This window comes from Ursus arctos, unplaced genomic scaffold, assembly GCF_023065955.2.
Source record: "Ursus arctos isolate Adak ecotype North America unplaced genomic scaffold, UrsArc2.0 scaffold_4, whole genome shotgun sequence".
NCBI classification, from domain to species: Eukaryota; Metazoa; Chordata; class Mammalia; order Carnivora; family Ursidae; genus Ursus; species Ursus arctos.
Window position 1 is genome coordinate 66072342 of NW_026623056.1, and position 20662 is coordinate 66093003.

Here is a 20662-nt window from a genome sequence, read left to right on the forward strand (position 1 = left end):
TAAGCCAACTTAGAGTTCTCTAAGGAGAGATGGGTTGATTAAGTTAAGCCAACTTAGAGTTCTCCAAGGAGAGATGGGTTGATTAAATGCTATAGTCAGCTGCTAAAGGTTCCACAGAACTATAAAAGAAACCTCGTTTAATTTTAAGACAAGTGAGGAAGTCTTTAGCAATAAAAAAATGACCATATGGCTTGTAATATTGCCAAGTTATCACATATTATAAAAAAGCTGGACATTCAGGGGTGCCTGGATGACTCAGTTGGTTGAGCGTCCAACTCTCAATTTTGGCTTAGGTCATGATCTCAGGATCCTGAGATCAAGCCCCATGTTGGTGGGCTCCACGCTCAGTGAGGGGTCTGCTTGGGGATTATCTCTCTCTTTCAAATGGATAAATAAATTAAAAAAAAAAAAGAAAACTAAAAAAAAAGAAAGGGGGATATTCTACAGGGCCTGTCAATTTTATGGCAAATAGTTCAGGTGTGTGTTTAGTGAATAAATAAAAACTGTAATGTCAATGAAGTCAATCTTTATTTTGTGAGTAAAGATAATATTTCTAAGTTCTTATCAGCTTGAAAGTTCAGGAAAATGTGCGAAAGTAAGCTATTTAAAGACTTAGAATCATATTGAGCTTCACAAATATTTTTATGACAGCATACATAAATATTAAACGTAGGATTGTCATCACATAGGCCTTTAGACACATGGAACATAAAGATATAGGTATAGTCACATGAAATATTTACAAATGAGAGTAGAGCCGAAATAAAAGTTAAAGCTTATTGTCTGTTGTGACCTATTAATTTCTTAGCAAGTGTGGCCAGATTTTAAGATCTGAGCATATAGTAAAACAAACTGCTAACCTGAATCATATCTGTTTAAAAAACTCATCAAAAGATTACTCCTGAATTTTATGTGGAAGTTTGAAATAGGAATGTGAAGAAGATTGCACTGGAATACATTTTAATGAAGTGGACAGAGGAGTAGAATATATCTCCATGTTCAATTAGTATTTGCTAAAGGATTCTTATTCTTAATTATTAGAATTCATTTGGGATAAAAGAACCACAAACAGTAATAATAAACAGATGAAGGTGTTTACAAATCTTTTTTGAAAGAATTTCAATAGTAGGTGAGTTGTTTTATTTTACTAATCGTGTAACTTCAGTAGACCCAAACTTAAGACTGTTATTTTACTTCATGAAATAGAGTATTTTGACACAAGTAATCTTTTTATATGTAATCTTGTTTCCAAAGTATTTCCAAATACCTATTTCATCAATTCCAAAATATGCTTATTAAAGAAACAATAAAAACATCACCAAACTCGGCGAGCATATTTAAAGTACAAGTCAGTTCTCATTGGGGCCATAAACAGTGTAAGCTACCGGGTGCTTTTAAGTTTTCAAGTGTCGGTACAGAACTCTTCTAATTCCTGTGACTTTGGTCTTATTAATTCTGAACGAAACATTTCCAATATCCAGCTCTGTGATCACACAGGTAGCTGAGCATGTTATTGTCCAAGCAAATGTGTTATGAGTCCTCTGATGATGGACTACACTGAGGCCAGATGTCAGAGGTGCTGAAATTGATCATCCATCAGTAATTTTCTATCTGTCGCAATAGCTCTGACCCATTGAACTAAATAAATATGTTTAATCACTGACTGGTCAACTTATCAAATGGTGCCCTGGGCTAAGGGGAAGGACTTGTCAAATGTAGAACAGATAAAGCGAGAACCACAGCCATAGGCAAGAAAGTAACTGCATCCTTTATCTCTACCCCTTTCATCTCACTTTGGGAAAACAGACTTAGGAAATCGTATTAGGAAAGCAACTTTTTGGCTAAGAGAGAACAGACAAATGTTTCCTTAAAGTTCTGCTTTTTCTTCTACTTTTTTTTTCTATATAAACCAAACCATTCCTATTTTTCAATTAGACTGCGGTTATATAAAGACATCCCAAGTTCAATGACAGGTAATACACTGAAACGCCAATGGTGGAGAACGAGTCAAGCAGGAGCTGATCACAGGGTTATTTTTTTGCCATGTGGCATCAGTGATTTGAGAACAAGCCCACTCGGTCTTGAAGGTAAAGCTCTCCTCTGAAAAGAGAAATACCCTTCACCATTCAAGTAAGCTAAGGGATTCAAAACTGCTGAATATGAACAGTTACATGACAAGCCCATTACATACAAACATTAATCATAGTTAATGAGATAAAAGCTTTCCTAACGTGTGACATTGGGTAAGTGATAGATCAGCCATCCTTTCATTGAATGTGCCAACAGCTATGTGATTATAAAGGCCACTGCCATCACTGTCCAGGAATGGAGCAAACTGAGATTAGATGCACTGCACTGACCACAAACAGTGGGGTCTCTCCGGCAGGATGCATGGAGGTGCACAAAAGAGCACCCTCGGTATTAAGTTCTCTATGTCTTACTTTGCCACTGCCATGAGCTGGCAGTCATGACAGAAAACTCTTGAACTTGTTTATTCACACTTGTTTAATCCTGATTCTACACACTGACTCAGCCTGTGGGGTTAAGAAGATGGATGAGAGGAGTCAGGGCCATGAAGGGGTCAGGGTCATGATGTCGCTAGATCTCATTAACTACATCACTCAAGACACCAGTCACTCCAAAGGTCACTCCAACTGAGGACTCTGGATAGGTAAAGGAAAACCAGTTGGATGAAATGAACTGATTTTTCTGAGAACTGACATCACATATGAAAAGAAACCTACTTGAAATTTGCTTTCTAGAGCCAACTGTACCTACTCATTAAAATAGTTTGAAGAAATGAAGAATACATTGTTGAATCACTATGTTGTACACCTGAAACTAATAAAACACTCTATGTTAACTAGCTGGAATTAAAATCTTCAAAAAATTTTAAAAAGAAATCAATGAAAAAATTTAAAAAGAGAAATGAAGAATAAACCATCTATAAACTCTAAAGCAAAAAAAAAAAGACAAAAATTGTAAAAGAGGCCATTGAAGTCTAGTTAGCTCATGAATTAACAATTACTGTGCTGATTGTTTACCACATAAAATTTGGCCTATCATATATGTTAACTGGTATAAAAGGGTAGAGGAAGGGCTAGCATTCACAAAGGTATCACCACCATTAGAAAGCTGAAAAACAACTTGTTTTGTGTGACAGAAAAATTAATGATTTTAATTTATTTTACAGAGATATTATAAAATAGTTGGCAGTAAGACCATGACATAAAAACATTCAAGAAACCACAATATTAGAATTTGGAAGGACTTATTAAACATGTTTGCAATTTAGATTATTTCTATTTCCTGAGGACATGTGCAAGCCATTATTATGAGACATCCAAATTTCTAATTCTTTGAAGAAATAAAAACTAAAATTATGTTACATCTTATCCACTATGACCAAGTAATAGAGCTATTTATTTATATATATAGTATGTCTATCTTTTATCTTATTGAAGTATTACACAAAATTGAATCCATTTCACAGACTGACTATTATTACAGTGATAGTGTTGACAAATAAATAAAAACACAGTGGAAATAATGATGCTTATTTCTGACAGTAATCTTTTTTTTTTAAGCTCCTCTATAGTTTCTAGCATTTCTAAAATAAGAATATATTACATATAACCAGAAGAACATATCAAAATAAAATGCAAAATAAAGAAAAAGAAAAGAGACATGCACAGCAGAAAGGTCTGTATAGTAACTCAGATAAATACTGGTCCAAAGAGAAGAGAAATGTAATATTGGTCTAATATATGCCTGCTTATATATAAAATTGTAAAATTTAGGTGAAAATATTGTGGTAAATTGCAAATGGACACTTCTAATAGAACACTTTATACACTTAGTGAAACATAAGTAAAAAAAATGCTTCATTTCCTTCTTAAACAAGTTCCAATTTACATACAAGAAATTTATATTTGTTTATTTGCATTAAACTTAAAAAGACCAGAAATACTAGTCCAGAATGTACATAATTTTTGATAAAACACCAATTACCTTAGACCTGAATGCCTGATTGAAAGAAAAAATGACTTAATTACATGGTGACAAGGTGACTAGGGATTGTGTAGATGTGGATACATGATCAGTTAATTCCTTAAAAGCCACAGAAGATTAAGGGAAAACCTCATTTACCAGTAATATTATCAATTACTTGTTGTCAATCAGAATTCACATGAAGAAATGGTTAAAAAAAGAAAGGTATTATTTGAGCTAAGAAGAAAGTCTTTGCACAGACTGGAGGACAAGACAGTTAAAGACTGCTGCTAAATTTATTTAATACCCAAGATTGGCTCCTCTCAGTTTCTTGAAGCCAAATATAAATGATATGTTAGAAATTTTTCCAATAAACTTAGTTCAGTAATCATTTATGACCCTTTATACTAGCTCAGTTTGATTTCCCTTTTCTGGAGGATAAAAGATCTAGTCCAACCCCCTCACCTTAAATTCAAGAAAACAGACACAGAGAGATTAAAAGGTTTGCCAAAAATCATGCGCCTAGTTAAAAGAGCCAGAATCTGGTGCTTTCTGGAAAAAGAAATTCCCAGAATTTCCTTTTCCCTACATTGCTGTCTCATGAAACTGGCTCCCCTATTTGTCATCTCAAGCCTGCCTCTCCTCAGCTAGGGGCTCTGATTAAGTCAGTTCATTTCTCAGGGCCTCAGTTTCTACTTCTGACTAAGACTGATGATCTCTAAAGTTCCTCCAACCTGCCAGCTTCTAAATGCACGGTTTTATGATGACCTGATGCACCCGAAGTTTGCTTCTTTTTTTTTTCTGATTTAATCCCATATTCATTTCTTATGAGAAAGCTTCCATTAATGCCCCTGTAATTAACATCAAACCCAAATGGAATGAATGGGAGATTTTCTTATGCACAGGATAAGGACCCTTAAATAAGAATGAATAATGATAATATTTCCCAGAAGACAACTATGGCAGCCCTCAAGTATGATTAACTAGACCACTCCTTGTCTCTCTTTCTCCACAGAAATAGAACAGTTCATTTGCATGTCATCTGATATAAAGAGAGATTCTAGCATATAATGGGTTATTACCATTGGGTACTTCATTAGTAAAGCTTTTCCTTATGATGTGACAGAATAGAAAAAGACAAAGTAAATTGAGATTCTTACATCTCTATTAATGACATACACATTTGAAGATTAGATTCTATCAGCTTATCCATCAATCCTAAAGAACCAAACAATACTTAGGAAGGGTTTTACAAGTTGACCCCTTTCTAGGTAGTCCTGTTTAACAGCAGGCTTTTGAGAGAAGCTGCTTTTAAAAGAAAATCCTATATGAATATTAAACACAGCATCCCCCCCCTTCTTTTAAGAATATTCAAAGCAGATCCAGGAAGAAAACAAAAATAAATCAGCCTTTCTATCAAGCTGCTCTTGAATTTGGACATGTGGGTCCTGGGGAATTATATGTTATAAATGAGGGGTTGGGCTACAAAATGCAATTAATTTAATTGCTTATAATCTCAGAGGATTTCAAAATAAGATGTGTAAGACGTAGGCACAAATGGGATTTTTCCAAGGACTTTTCATGAAACATGATAATACTAAATTTAAGGAAATTATTTCTACTTTATGGAATTCCTTGTGAATAGGAAAGTGATGAGGATTATTTTGCAACTGAATAGGTCACCAGTACTGTTTTGTTACTTTGTTTCATTATTGTGGAGGCTGATTTCTCCTTTGAGGAAAAACATAAAGCAAAGCCATACCAAAATATATAGTTCTACATAATTTTTAAGGTTCTCTTCTGACCGCATTATCACATTGGTTTTGGTTTGCCTGTAATTCCTTAAGATCCCAAGAAAGAAGTCATACACAATAATCCTTGCCCAACACATTTAGGCAAAATCTGCAACTTCCATCTACTGGTCTTTTTCTTTCTTCAAAGGTCAACAGAACAAGTATATTCTCTCTTGGTCTTGACAGTTCTAGATGTGCTTAGTTAGAACTACCAGACCTACCAACGTCTTCATTGCTCCTGGTTCAATAATCCCAGTTCCTTCCACTTTTCCTACTTGTGACAGTTTTAAACCCTTGATCTCTCTCTTCTAGAGGTACTCCATGTTTCACGGTGAATTTAAGTTAACATTCAGAACTACTGACAATATTCCACCCATAGTTTTAGCAGAAAAGAATCAAGCTGGATCACATTTCTTAATCTCAACTATTAATGCAGTTTAGAGTAATAGACTTTCAGCAGCTATATAATGGACCCCATTCATTATCATACATTAGGGACTCTACTCCCATGAACAGCCACACCCCTTTTACATTAACCTCTGCTTCCCCTTAAAAAATGCCTATCATTAAACTCAAAAATGATGATGGAGCAAAAATGAAAAACAGAAGGAAAATTCACAGAACTGTATGTAGAATGGACCACATGTTGAATTTATGAATTTCAAACAATGAATTTGTAAGTCTGATTAAGCAGTTTTAAACAGATCATGGACAATTCACAAAAAAACATGAAATCATCAGTATTTAAGCAAAACACTTAAATATTTACAAGTTATAAAATAAATTATTCAGGTGCCTGGGTGGCTAAGTCAGTTAAGCATCTGACTCTTGATTTTGGCTCAGGTCATGATCGCAGGGTTGGGGGATCAAGCCTCGAGTTGGGCTCTACACTTGGTGTGTAACCTGCTTGGGATTCTCTCTCTCTCCCTCTGCCCCTACCAGCCTCCCTCTCTAAAATCAATCAATCAGTTCCTAATAAGATATTTGTTATTTATATTTTAATGTATACTTAAGAAAGTTGGACAGCTCCTTTTTTTAAGTTTTTATTTTGAGATAATTACAGATTTATAGAAAGTTATAAAGATAGTACAGAGGTCCTGTGTACCCTTCATCCAGTTTCCCCTCCAACAGTTACATCTTATATAATGAGAGTACAATACCAAAACTAGGCCTTTGACATCGGTACGTGTGTGTGTAAGTGGTTCTATATCATTTTATCACACATACACCTCTATGTAACCACCATCACCATCAAGATACACAACTATTTCATCAACACAAAGATCACCCTCTTGTTCTCCCTTCATGGTCACACCCACGCCTCTACCCCTCACCATCCCTAACTCTCAGCAACCCCTAATCTATTTTCTATCACTATAATTTTGTTATTTTGAAAAGGTTATAAAAATGAAATTATACCGTATGTGACCTTTTAAAATGGCCCTTTTCACTGAGCAAAATGTCCTTGAGATCCATCCAACTCACTGGATCCCATTCCTTTTTATTTTTGAGTCATATTCCATGGTATGGATATAGCATGCTTTGTTTAACCCTTTACCTAATGAGGGACATTTTAGTTGTTTCCATTTTTTTGCTATTACAAATAAAATTGCCATTAAAAATTGTGTATGGGTTTTTGTGCAGATGAAAGTTTCATTTCTCTTAGATAAGTGCCCAGGAGTGGACATTTATTATACAGGAAGCATATAGTTAGTGTTTTAAGAAACTTTCAACTTATTTTCCAGAGTAGCTGTCCAATTTTACATTCCCATCAACAATGTATGAGAGATCCAGTTTCTCTGCAGCCTCACCAGAATTAGGTCATGTCACTATTTTATTCTAATTTTTACTTAATTTTATTATTTATTTATTTTGTCTAAAGGTATACGGTGATATCATTTTCCACTCTTAATGTGCATCTCCTGAAGCTAGTGCTGTTTAACATCGTTTTCATGTGCTTATTTGCCATCCAGAGGTCCTTTTTGGTGAAATGTCTCTTCAAGTCTCGTGCCCATTTTCTAATTAGATTGTTTGAGTTAATGCTGAGTTTTAAAAGACCTTTATGCATTCTAAATGAGTCTTTTGTCAGATATATGTTAGAATATATGTTGTTTGGGGCGCCTGGGTGGCACAGCTGTTAAGCGTCTGCCTTCGGCTCAGGGCGTGATCCTGGCGTTATGGGATCGAGTCCCACATCAGGCTCCTCCGCTATGAGCCTGCTTCTTCCTCTCCCGCTCCCCCTGCTTGTGTTCCCTCTCTCGCTGGCTGTCTCTATCTCTGTCGAATAAATAAATAAAATCTTTAAAAAAAAAAAAAGAATATATGTTGTTTACAAATATGTTTTCCTAGTATATTACTTATCTCTTTATCCTCTTAACAGGATCTTTCAGAGAACAAGTGTTTCTCATTTTAACGAAGTCACATCTATTTTTTTGGTTTGGGTTATGGTATCATGTCTAAGAACTCTTCACCAAACTCCAGACACCAAAGGGTTTATCTTACCTCCTAAAGGTTTTCTAGTTTTATACTTTGTTTAAATCTACAATCCATTTTTAATTTATTCTTCTATAATGTGTGTGGTTTAAGTTGAGGGTTTTGCTCCAATATCATTTGTTGGAAAGACCACCTGTCCTCTTTTAATCCATTTTAAAAACAAATAGTTATTTGAAAGCCAAACTGACCAATGTTAATGACACTAAGTACTGAACTTAGAAACTATCAAAGTCAGCAAATGTCTACAAGTACATATACCATGAAATAAATGCCTGTGAGTATGTTAATAACTCTCAAGAACTCTAGAAAATATTATAAAGGTATCATTGCTATTATCATGCCCCATTTTCTATAAAACTTAGTCAAGTTATCTTCAGATATTAAATGATAGATGGCTCATCTTATGAATTGGATTCTTAATCTTCAAGCTGCTTTGGCCTGCAAACATGTCAATAAGAACTGAAGGTGATGGATTTTCCTGATACTGATATTTGACAACTAGGAACTGTACAGAGAAAATCAAATTACTTGAATAAACTAATGAGCTCTCAAATGTCAATATATAACTAAATAAAAAAGAAAGAAAAGATAACCCTTCCTGTTGTTTCTTTTCTTTAATACCCCATGATTCACAGAATTTTAACACCAAAACAAAGCTTTAGACTTCATCTAGTCCAGCACCCTCCTTGTATGTATACAATCAGATCATCCTCTCCGAGTAAAATAACTAAAACAAATGGCAATGGTTTCCTCTATGTGTCAAATGATTTTATTTGTTTGTTTAAATGACTCAAGGAGGACTCTTCCCTTAGTGGTTAGCAAAGCAGACTCTAGAGGAAGGTTGCCTGAGTTCAAATCCTGCCTTACTGCTGTGTAAAAAATCACAAGTGAATTCTTTGGGCCTCAGATATAACAGAGAGCAAATAACAGGGCTATTCTGAGAACTGAATAAATCATCAGTATAAAACATTTAAAAAAGAAGCCTGGAGTTTAGTAAGCAGCAGTGATTAGTATTACTCATTTCCTACCTGAGAAATCATTCGACTCCTTCCATAATCTTCTTGGCAGAATGAACCCCTTCCTCTGAATCCCCTCAGAATGTCAGCCCAAGGACTCACACATTTTCAATTAACCTGTTAACACACTATGACAGCATGAGTCTTGCTCTGCTTTTTTTTTGGGTTTTGTTTTGTTTTTAACTGAGATTTAAAAAAACCAAGAACATAAAATATAACATCTTGACCATTTATAAGTGTACAGTTCAGCAGTGTTAAGTGTATTCACACCTTCGTGTAACACACCTCCTTTTCATCTTACAACAATGGAACTTTATACACATTAAACAATAACTCTTGTTCAAAATGTCCATATCCTCAATACCTAGCTGGGTACTTAGCAGTTGGAAAGTACTGTAGGAAAATATAGCAAACTGATTTTATATCATCCCTTGAACCACAAATTCATGACTTAAATTTTTACCAGTTCTCTTTCAGAATGCCATCTCTCCTCTTTCTGATATCAACTTAATTCATCAGCTTATCTCAACCCTCATTCTATTGTACCTTAATTTACAGATCTCCCCATCCAGGCTCCCCAATGCTCCCATCTAGTGTACGCTATGTTTAACAAATCTCCTTCACGCCACACTTCCAAGTAGCACTCCTCAATCAAAAACATGAAAGGGCTCCCTTAAGTCTTTGAGAAGAGTAGTAAACTCCTCAGTTTGAGTCATTACCAATCTCCACTTCCCTATTTAAATGATCTCCCTCTACTCCCCTACAAACATTCTCCAAATCAACATGCACTCATTTTCTCCAAGCTAGCCCAGTACAGCCTCAGGGTTTTGCTTTTATACTTCTCTCCAGTTTCCTAAGGCCATTTGCATTCATATTCATCCAGAAGCATTTGGTGCCCTTCCTACCTCCCCATGGACTGCTCCATCTGAAGGCCCTCACCCTACACCGCAGTGGAATTTCACTCCCTGACCCATATAGCAGTGGAAGGTCCTTCGATGAGTTGCCCACCCAGGCTCTCACTAATAACACAAGCACCACTGAGGACATGGACCTCTTAAAATCACTCTCAATTCCTAACAACTAGGAAACCCAATAAAGAGTTTTTAAGTTATTTAAGGAAAAGCACTGAATGTGTTCACTCGAAATGAATAAGCAGAGAAAGCAAGAAGAGGGAAAGTAAGGCAGGGTGATATATACATAAAATGGCCTGTATCAAATAAGACTTCTATTATGGAAATAAAATAGTCACATTGTTTCCACTTATAAACTATAAAGTTGTTATAAAGTCTTGGCATAGACTTTGATGTTAGATAACCTCATAAAAAAACTTAATGATTGTCTTTATAAATACCAGGAAGTACTTGTATAACTGGGAATGGCGTGATTATCAGGAAAAAAAAAAAAAAAGGACAGATGATAAAAAAAAGAGCTCCTCCTCTTCTTAGATGTTAATGTAAGCTTAATTCCCAAAACTTTATTTGTGATGGGACTCAATGGGCCAATGACTAACAGCCAATCAGACTTTTAGAACATGCAATCCAGCTGACAACCTTGCTTGCTGGTTTGTTGGTTATATAACAGGCATAGATTAATCAGGGAATAAGTGCCTACAAATGATAGATTTTCTGCAAAAGCAAAATGAAAATACCAAAATCCCTGTCAGGATTCACCCGGGTCTGGGCCTATATATCTATCTGTCACAATATCAAAGTCCCTGCCTCCCTTACAATCCTTGCTTGATTTCTACCCAGGCCCATAAATACTAACTTATCGATGTCTGAGTAGCCCAGGTGGTACTAGGGAACTTTAGAGAGTTAATAGAAATCACCAAGCAGGAACCCAAATTATTTCTTGTGAAACATATATCCAATTGACAAAAATGTATAAATATCTTCTAATATTTTTTTTAAAATGGGTGACTGGGAATGTTGTTTTTCCTTCTGAAAATCTCCTAAGGGGAAAAAAACCAATTCCAATGATACAGAGTAAAAGAATATATCAATTTTACGATTGAACCTCACCCTTTAGCAGTTAAACCACAAACTGCTACAAATTTCTATGCAAAAATAAACTCACAGAGTTGAACAAAATTTCACCTACTGTTTTTACTTCTATACTCCTATAAAGAGCTCACCATAGATACCGACTCATGCATGAAAGAAGGGTGATCTTTTTTATATAATTATAGAAATCTTGTGGGGGCTGCTTCAGAATAGAAAGGTGCGTATTATACTTATCAGAAATGAATTCAATCTAAAGAAGAAAATTGGAGACCGGCTATTCTGCTGAAACACAAATCTTGAGAGAAAAGCATCCAAGTTGCAGCCTAAATTACATTTTCTAAGTATAATGTCAACCTGTATGCATTTTTATTAAAATCAACTTATATGTACACACCAGTGGAAACTGAATAAATTGAAGGCTTATAGATGGAAAACCCTCCAAAACCTTGAAGATTCCTTTTCTTTACATCTGAAAGAGGTTTCTGGGGTTGAAAACAAACACCAACCACAGCATGCTCTGTCTGGATCCACCCTAGCAACAATACGAATAGTTTTACCATCACTCCATGGGTAGGATTTACATGTTTGCAGAACTCAGGACAATACTGTTTTCAGAAATAATCTTTTGAATAAAGTAGAGGACATCAAGATTTTACTTCATTTATGTGCTTTCCCTGGAGTCAGAGTTAACTCAGGCTAATTTGAGTGAATAGCAACTTGAGACTTGTACTAAGAAGGGTTGCATGCAGTCAATTCAATCAACAGAAACCTGATATCAAAATATAGCATTATACATATTTAAATAGATCATAAATTCAAACATGTTCCCCAGGAGCAGCAATTTCACACCTTCACTTGTGAAGATTAAGGAAGAGATCTGTATTTGAAAGAATTTGACAGAGTTTCACAAAATTAAAAGGTACACACACACAACAGCCCAAACAACACAGATATACATATGCATGTGCACATACACGCACACTTCTACAATCATCTACATCTACAAAACATATACATATGTGTACACACACACACACACACACACACACATATATATATATATATATTTTTTTTTAAGTAATCTCTATACCTAACTACCCAATGTGGGGCTCACAACCTAAAGACCAAAAGTTGCATGGTCTACCAACTGAGCCAGCCAGGCACCCCTAGTTAAAGATATTTTAGATTGATTCCTTGGTGCCTATACATTGATGGCTTATAATACATCCAATTGAGTTTACAGATTTCTTTTAAAACAGCCTCAGACCAACATTGTAGATACAGGGCAGACCAAACTCTATAGAATGCAAACAATATTTGATTCTCATCATTAATTTCTTCTTAATACTATGTTAGTAGGGATTACTCTAATTTGTTTTTTGTGTGTTTGTTTTTTAAGATTTTATTTATTTATTTGAGAGAGAGAGAGCACAAGCAGGGGAGAGGCAGAGGGAGAAGCAGGCTCCCCACCCAGCAGAAAGCCTGATGTGGAACTTGATCATAGGACCCTAAGATCATGACTTGAGCTGAAGGCAGCCACCTAACCAACTGAGCCACCCAGGCACCCTTTTTTTTTTGGGGGGGGGGGTAGCGGTTATTCTTGTTTTAAGATTAATGGCCTGTATTAATTTACTAGGGCTGCAATAAGACTGGGTAGTTCAAACAACAGAAATTTATTTTCTCACAGTTCTGGAGGCATAGACGTGCAAGATCAAGGTGCTATAGGGTTTAGTTTCTTCTGCAGTCTCCCTCCCTGGCTTGCACACAGCCCCTTTTTGCTGCGTTCTCACAAGCTATTTCCTCTGCACTTGCATCCCTGGTGTCTCTCTATGAGTCCAAATGTCCTCTCCTTATAAGGACCCTAGTCAGATTGAATTAGGACCCACCCCAACGGCTGCATTTTAACTTACCACTCTAAAGGTTCTCCCTCAAATATAGTTACATTCGGAGGTACTAAGGGTTAGGGCTTCAGCATACAAATTTGGGGGGAACACAGTTCACCCCTTAACCTGGCCCAAGTACCTTGGACTACAGGCATTTTTCAGTTGTTAATCCTCCCTACCCTGCCAAAAAAAAAAAAAAAAATCTCTGAATTCTCTCTTAAAATTTGTAGAAACACATATAGAAGAATCATGAAAAAATCAGTTGCACCTACATTCTTTATGGTCAAAATCTACGAATATCAGTTCCAGATTGACTCACTGTCTCTTATGCATTTAGATGGAGAGGTTTGTTTGTCTGTTTATTTGTTTAGGAAAGTCATGATGTGATAACTTCAAAGTTACATGTAAGTTAAACAGACTTCAACCATATGACTCAGGAATTCTATCCCTAGGTATATACCCTAGAGAATACCCAAATAAAACCATATGTCTACACAAAAACTTACACAGGAATGTTCATAGAAGTATTATTCATAACAAAAAGTGGAGACAACCCAAATATGCATCAAAAGTGGATACATAAAATGTGGTATATCCGTCTTATAGAATATTATTCAGCAATATAAAGGAATGAAGTACTGATAAGTGTTTCAACAAGGATAAGCCTTGAAAACATTATATGAAGGAAAAGAAGCTAGTCACAAAGACCATATACTGTATGATTCCATTTATATGACATGTCCAGACTAGGCAAATGCAGAGAGATGGAAAGTAGATAAGTGTTTGCTCAGAGCTGAGGCAGGAGGATTTGAAAGGAATGGAGGTTGACTGCTAATGGGTATAGGGTTTCCTTTAGGAGTGATGAAAATGATCTAAATTAAATTGTGGTGTGGGTTGGACAACTCTGTGAATATACTAAAATACAATGAATCATACACTTTCAATGGTAAATTGTATGGTAAGTGAATTGTATCTCAATAAAGCAAATTTTTTATAAAAATTCTCTATCGTTTAGCTTTTTTGGATATTTGTGTCTTTACGGAGTATAAAGGTAATCGGCTTGGATAACATTCATTTACAGCCAAAATAAAAGAAAAAAGGTCACATATTTATTAACTTGGAAATATCAGGGAAACAATTTACCTTGTGTTCATTTTTAATGCCACCTGTGACCTCTATTACTAAAGTCAGTCTACTTCTGTAACCTCTCTTCCTTGTATAGATAAAACATCAATTTAGTTTTGGATTTAAAGCAAACAGGATCATTATGTTTGTAGAGTGTTCCATAGCTTTGCTATTCTAGCAATCTGTGACCTATAAATAATGCAAGACCTTTCCTTCTCTAAATGACTTTCTTGCAGCATGAGTCTTGATACGTAGAAAGAAAAAGAAAGAAAGAAAGAAAGAAAGAAAGAAAGAAAGAAAAGAGAGAAAAGAAAAAAATCACCCCACAGTCATGGAATTGAATCTATTTCTAGTTCCCCAATTAAATTATGAGTCACATCTGTCCACTCTTTTGTAGTTGCATCAAAAGACAATTTTTAAATATTTCACCATGTTCTTTTATTTTTATCAAAGCAAAATCGAATCACAGCCAATCCGAAAAGTTTCTGTGTTTTGCTTTAGAAGTAAGGAAAGCAAAAAAAAGAAAAACAAAACAACAACAACAAAATAGATCCGTTTCTCTGTGACCCCTGACCTTTGAACCACAACCTCCTCGCCACTAAAGCATTCAGCACCTCATTTAATCTTCCCTCTCTACACTGGTATAGTGCTGAGAAAAGGAAACAGAAAACATAATCTGGGGACTTCATCAATTTTTCATGAATTTTCATTTAGGCCCGAACCCCCTCTTGCCCTGGTCGATAGATCAAGCTGCTGTCATATATTTACCACCTGGGGCTACAGCTGTTATCTCGAGGGGCTGCCACTGACTCAGGCTGTAGCACAGGCAGCCACGAAATGTGGAAGGACCCCTACGCTCCTTCTGCTCCAAACACAGGGAGAACTGGTGTTCAAACTGAAATCCTATCTGCACCAGCTACGCCTCTGCTCTCTTGGTGGTCTCATCAGAAAACTGCATATTAACTTCTTCAGTGCCGGGTGCTTTGCTGGGGACCCTGCAATTCTGTTTTCCAAATATGTAAAAATTGCTTTCACCTAAAGACTTTTCTTGAGTTCAAGTGACTTGAAAAGTACTTTCTGGATTACTATTTCTTTTTCAAACCAAGAGGCAAAAGGCAAATATGAGGTAAGTGATTGAACACTCCATATCAATGACTGTTCTTGAATATTTTTTCCCTTCACTGTATTATTCTGTTACATAAAACGGAAGTTTGTACTAAAGGAAAACAATAAAGAGAACATGTACAGTATGGTAAAGAACAGGCTGACTTTTTTCTATATAACCTGTTAAGAAAGACGGTTATCAATACAATTGCACATTTCATCTGAGCGCAGAAACCAAGATTCTTGAAATTTAAATTGAAAACCAAGGTGAAGCAAGGAGAGTCCAAAAATGTGCATGTTTTTCATCAATAATCATATTTCACAATAAAAGTTGTAACAAGTTTGTTTGCTACTTATCCATATACTCTTAATTACCTAGATACCAGAGATCAGTAATTCTCAACTGATTTTGACCTCCCAGGGGACATTTGGCAGTGTCCAGAGATATTTTTCGTTGTCACAGCTGGGGCTGGGGGGTCTTTTTTGGCAGCTCCTGGGCAAAGGCCAGAGATGCTGCTAAACAGTCTACAACAGAGCACAGCCCCACAACACAGAGATCTCCAACCCCAAGGGCAATAGTGCGGAGACCTAGATAGCTTGCTCTAGTTCCCTCACACTCCGTTCAGAGCTAAATTCTTGGGAGAACGGCAGCATTTGCCACCCAATTCCACCACTTACTCCTTCTTCAGCCGCCATGCTCTCTTTCCATTCCTAGAGTGCACAGAGTACTTTTTCTTTAACCACCATGCCGCCTTTGCATTGCGACACACTTTTTCTTTCTTAAAATCATTTCCTTGTTCTTCCTGTCACTTCACTCCCCATAGGCCATCACTCTGATACCTCCTCAGAGCCTCCTCCACCAGTATTTCTTTCCTTTGCCCACCCTTAAATATTGGGGGTGCCAAGCAACAGGAGTGATCTCAGCCCTTATTAACCACTCCCAGCACACAGCCTGCCTGGGCAATCATGTCCACCTCTTTATCTACTCCCACCACTTTATCCTCCATGTAGTAAAGACGTCTTTTCTCAGTTCTAGAAGTTCTCTTTTTAATGAAACATGAGATATTTGTACCTTGATGTCTGACTGGCATATTAAATAATACAGCCAAAGCTAATGTAACTCTCCTGTTCCCATTACAGTTATTTCTCCTATACCTGCCATCCCTATGGGTGTAGCACTATATACCTAGTCACTCACCAGCAAACAAAAATCAAAAAATGAAAACAAACCCTGGGAATCATCCCCTATCCCCTAAATCCCAAAACTGACCATTAAGTGATATGATTTATAATTTCTAAATCTGAGTCAAACTATTTCCTTCTTTCAATCTTCATTGCTAGTTTCAGTTCAAAATCTAATATGTACTCTTTTCTGAATCATTTGACAGCTTCTTAACTCCTCTCTGACTCCAATCATCTTCCCTGTAACCCAATCTTCAATTATTTTTTAAAGATTCCTTTTACGTAACAACAACAAAAAAAATCTACCTTTCCAAATTATGCCTATTAACTTTACATCATGCTACCTACAGTTCTCCAAATACACAGCGTCGCTAGACTTCCATTTCTTTCCTTTACTGGATGAAACAGTGATGTGTCATGATTGAGCATTTATGTTGAGTGTTCTAAATTATGAAAGCCAAACATTGATCTAATCTATAGTTCTTCGTCCATCATTTTATAAAAAAATATACTTTAGTAACAAATAATATTGAAAAAGCACAAAGCTTTGATCCAAATTTCCATATTAATACATTTTATGAAATACATAAGGAAAGAGAGATGACTGATGATCTAATGTGAAAGAGATGAGTAGCATATAAATGGGTATTATTTGATCTTGTGTTGCCTCAAATGGCATGAACTGTTGACACGGCATTAGAAGAAAGAATTTTATTCACTAGCTAAATCCAATTTAGAAGCTTTCTTGTTTTCCTCTCTAGGTCAAAAGTATTTTTAGCATTTCTCAAAGCTCATTGATTTAAAAATAAAAAGTGCTACTGTCACATTACACAAGAAAAAAATCATGGTTTAAATTTTTCCTCCTAAAACGCTTGATTCATTATTAATGATGCAATTAGGAAAGAGAGCAATCTTCAGATTAAATAAAAATACAAGATGTATGTGCGCTGGGAAGAATTTTTAAAAAGCTAAGTTTCAGGGGAAAAAAATGTTTATAGCTGCCCAATAATAAAATGACTGGCCAATTTAGATAAACTTTAACACTAAGAAGAAAAGTTAGTTGAGAATTAAAAATAGATATTTACTACTGAGTAGATAAAATAAAAAGTTTCGATTAAAAAATTTGTAATTGTTATTTATGTAATAGGCCAAATTTCATTTAGTGTTTTCCCGAATATGGCATAATTCACTAAAACTAAAAATTAGAAGAATCAGGATCTGGTCTTCAAATTTCCATTAATTTATTGCCTGAGTCGTCATCACTTAACTACCATGGGTTTCATTTTATCTATAAAATGGGAGAATAATGCCTGTTAGATTTACTATAAAGGGATTTGGTGGGGGAAAAAATCAATGGATTGACATTGAAATATTTCAATATGTTTGAAATTTTCCAGGAATAAGATATTTCAAAATTAAAATAAAAGAGTTAGGAATATTTATTTTTGAGCTTTTGTGTATATATTTCAAATCTCACTAAACTGTACTTCATTTGCTTTTTCTGAACTAAGATATAAAAATGAAATTACCTGGTGCGTTGTGCAAAATTGCCTTGCTAGCTAAGGTTCTAATGCTCCTATCGCAAAGTACTTCACAAAACAAATTTGGGTTTTAGGATTCCTCTAGTCTTTTCCTATTGGATTTACACACTTCAAGCATTAGCGGGTTTTAGATTTCCTGGTACAAATTATAAATCAAAAGACCAGACTCTTGAGAACAAAAGCTTTCATTGAGGTAGCTGAAGAAGAAATAGTATGACTTTGTTTACTAAAAGATGATTTCCTACGTAAAGTTGATAAATTGCTGAGAATTGTAATACATATACACACAAATTTTATAATGTAGTGTGATACCATGTAGCCTGTGAGTACGAGTACCAAGTTAAATACAGACATGAGACCATGAGCTATTATTTAGCACTCCCTTTCCAGCTATATAAATAAGACATAAGCCTCTTGAAATAACTCAATTTTCTTATCTATGAAGACCTACTGATACATCCAGAAAGTTAGAAAGTACAAGCTTTTTTCATACCCAACTGTTGCCATCTTATTAATGATCAATTCCAGATAAAATATTTCCTCAGAATAAATAATATCAAAATGTCATATGGTACTATTTAAATTATGACACCAAATCCTTATCTATAAACCAAAAAAATATCTATCATATATTTTAATTTGTTCTGGAAAACAATGGATGAAGTTATGATGTCAATGTTCAAATAGATACAAAGTACTGATATCTTGATTTACTAGTGGTATATGGGCTGTCTGATGAATAAATAAATATATTTTTTAAATGCCAAAGGCAGGGCAAGCCCTTAACTATTGCTGATTACCAAGACTGAGCAAGACTCCTCCATGTATGAACATTTTGTCCCCACAAAAATCAAATCTCTTCTCTGATGAGTTTTAATGATAGAAAAAAATAAAGAAATATAGCTGTTGTTATTGTTCCTGTATTCTCCCCCACATGCCTACGGTAATGATTCCTGAATTCAGACCAGAAGTAAAAGAGTTAATATAACCTAGAGAGTATATTCTTTTTAAAGTTGTTTGATAAAAATTAGAGTTAGAAATATATATAATATAATATAATATATATAACAGTTATATATGAATAGGTTACAGAAATAGGCAGAATACTGAATTTATGCCCTGTATTTGATGCCATGTTACATGTAAACTTTTCATTTTAATATAGCTGACTTTATATTTCATTATATCTCTCATCAATAATTCGAATTTTAAATATGAGCAGCATCATTGCCACTTTGCTTTAATGTAAAAACGTAATTTCCACCTGGCTTCAGTAGAAATAAATTTATTGCAACACCATGGCTTGACATGATTTTGACCAGCTTTCTTTGGAGAAGGCAAAGTAAAATTATGTGTGACATGCTGATTGTTTTCTTCTTTAGGTATTAAGTACCCATGGGGACAAATCAAAGCTTACTAAAAATAAATCAAAGTAAAAGTGTGCGTTATTTACAAGATTCATTATGTTTACTTACATGCCACTTCCAGAGATGCATTTCGACTCACTGCTTCACCGAGATAGTTCCTTGCAACACAGACGTAGCTTCCTTCATCGGGTTTGCTTCTGCGCCCATGTACAATGCGCAAGAAAAATAAGGATCCGCTGGGCAGAAGCATCCTGTGAGACCGGGGGTCATCCTTGTCAGTCTCCACCCGCTCACCATCCTTGTACCACTCAATGGTGGGCGTTGGCCGGCCCTCTGCCTTACAGTTCAAAGTGGTGGGCTCTCCCTTAGAGACAATAACATCTGAAGGGTGTTCCACAATCCGCGGGGGGAAGTCTTCCTGGCGAAGACGAGATCCTACAAAACAGGAGAGAATGAAGAAAAGTGTTAACATTTTCTTATCTAAAGTTTTTGTTTTTCTTGGGTTCACATTGGTGAAATTAAACTCTTCAATTATTCAAAATACACTTGTTACTATTTTATTTACATTTCATACTTTTGTTCTTGATCCATCTCCTAAGTCATCCCAACTCCTTTGTGGAATGTGATAATATAACAATAAATTAATAGGTTAATTCTAATGAGTCAGGTTTAAATGTTCCATGAATCATGGCAAAGAAAAGTAATAGAGAGTATGAGATTTTCTTTTCGGTACTAAGATGAGCAAGATTAATCTCCTGTCCTCAGAGTGATTACTATCTACTGGGGAACAAAGCCAAGTGGGCAAGTACCCAGAATACACAATGCGGTGTATCATGCTGGCATTGTGTCATCAGACTTCACATATAAAGAGACCCACGAACTATGTACAAATATTAATTTAACAGATGAGGAAGCAGGCTAGGAAATGATATCAATTGCCCAGAAATGTACAGGAAATAAGCAGTTGAAGCAGGATTTGAATGCTAGGACATGTCACTGAGGAATTCAACTATAAACTGAGGAATTCAACTATAAACCATTAAGTTAAAATAAAATAAATACTGCACGGAGGTCCAAGAAATGCATTATAGGAAGAAAGTGGGGGGGGGGGAATGTTAATTCTAACTACAGTATAATGAGGCCTCCACTGAAAAGGCATCATTTA

The 20662-nt window shown here is 35.5% G+C and overlaps 1 protein-coding gene across 22 annotated transcripts in view; it reads right to left on the reverse strand.

The window, feature by feature from the left end:
- ROBO2 (roundabout guidance receptor 2) overlaps positions 1 to 20662 on the reverse strand; it is a 798986-nt gene that overhangs the window by 486964 nt on the left and 291360 nt on the right. For all 22 annotated transcript variants that reach the window (XM_048214918.2, XM_044380689.3, XM_044380724.3 and 19 more), the window contains exon 2: positions 19606 to 19932. In XM_048214918.2, the coding sequence (XP_048070875.2) occupies positions 19606 to 19747 (142 nt within the window). In that variant the 5' untranslated portion in view covers positions 19748 to 19932. The remainder of the gene's footprint in view (positions 1 to 19605; positions 19933 to 20662) is intronic.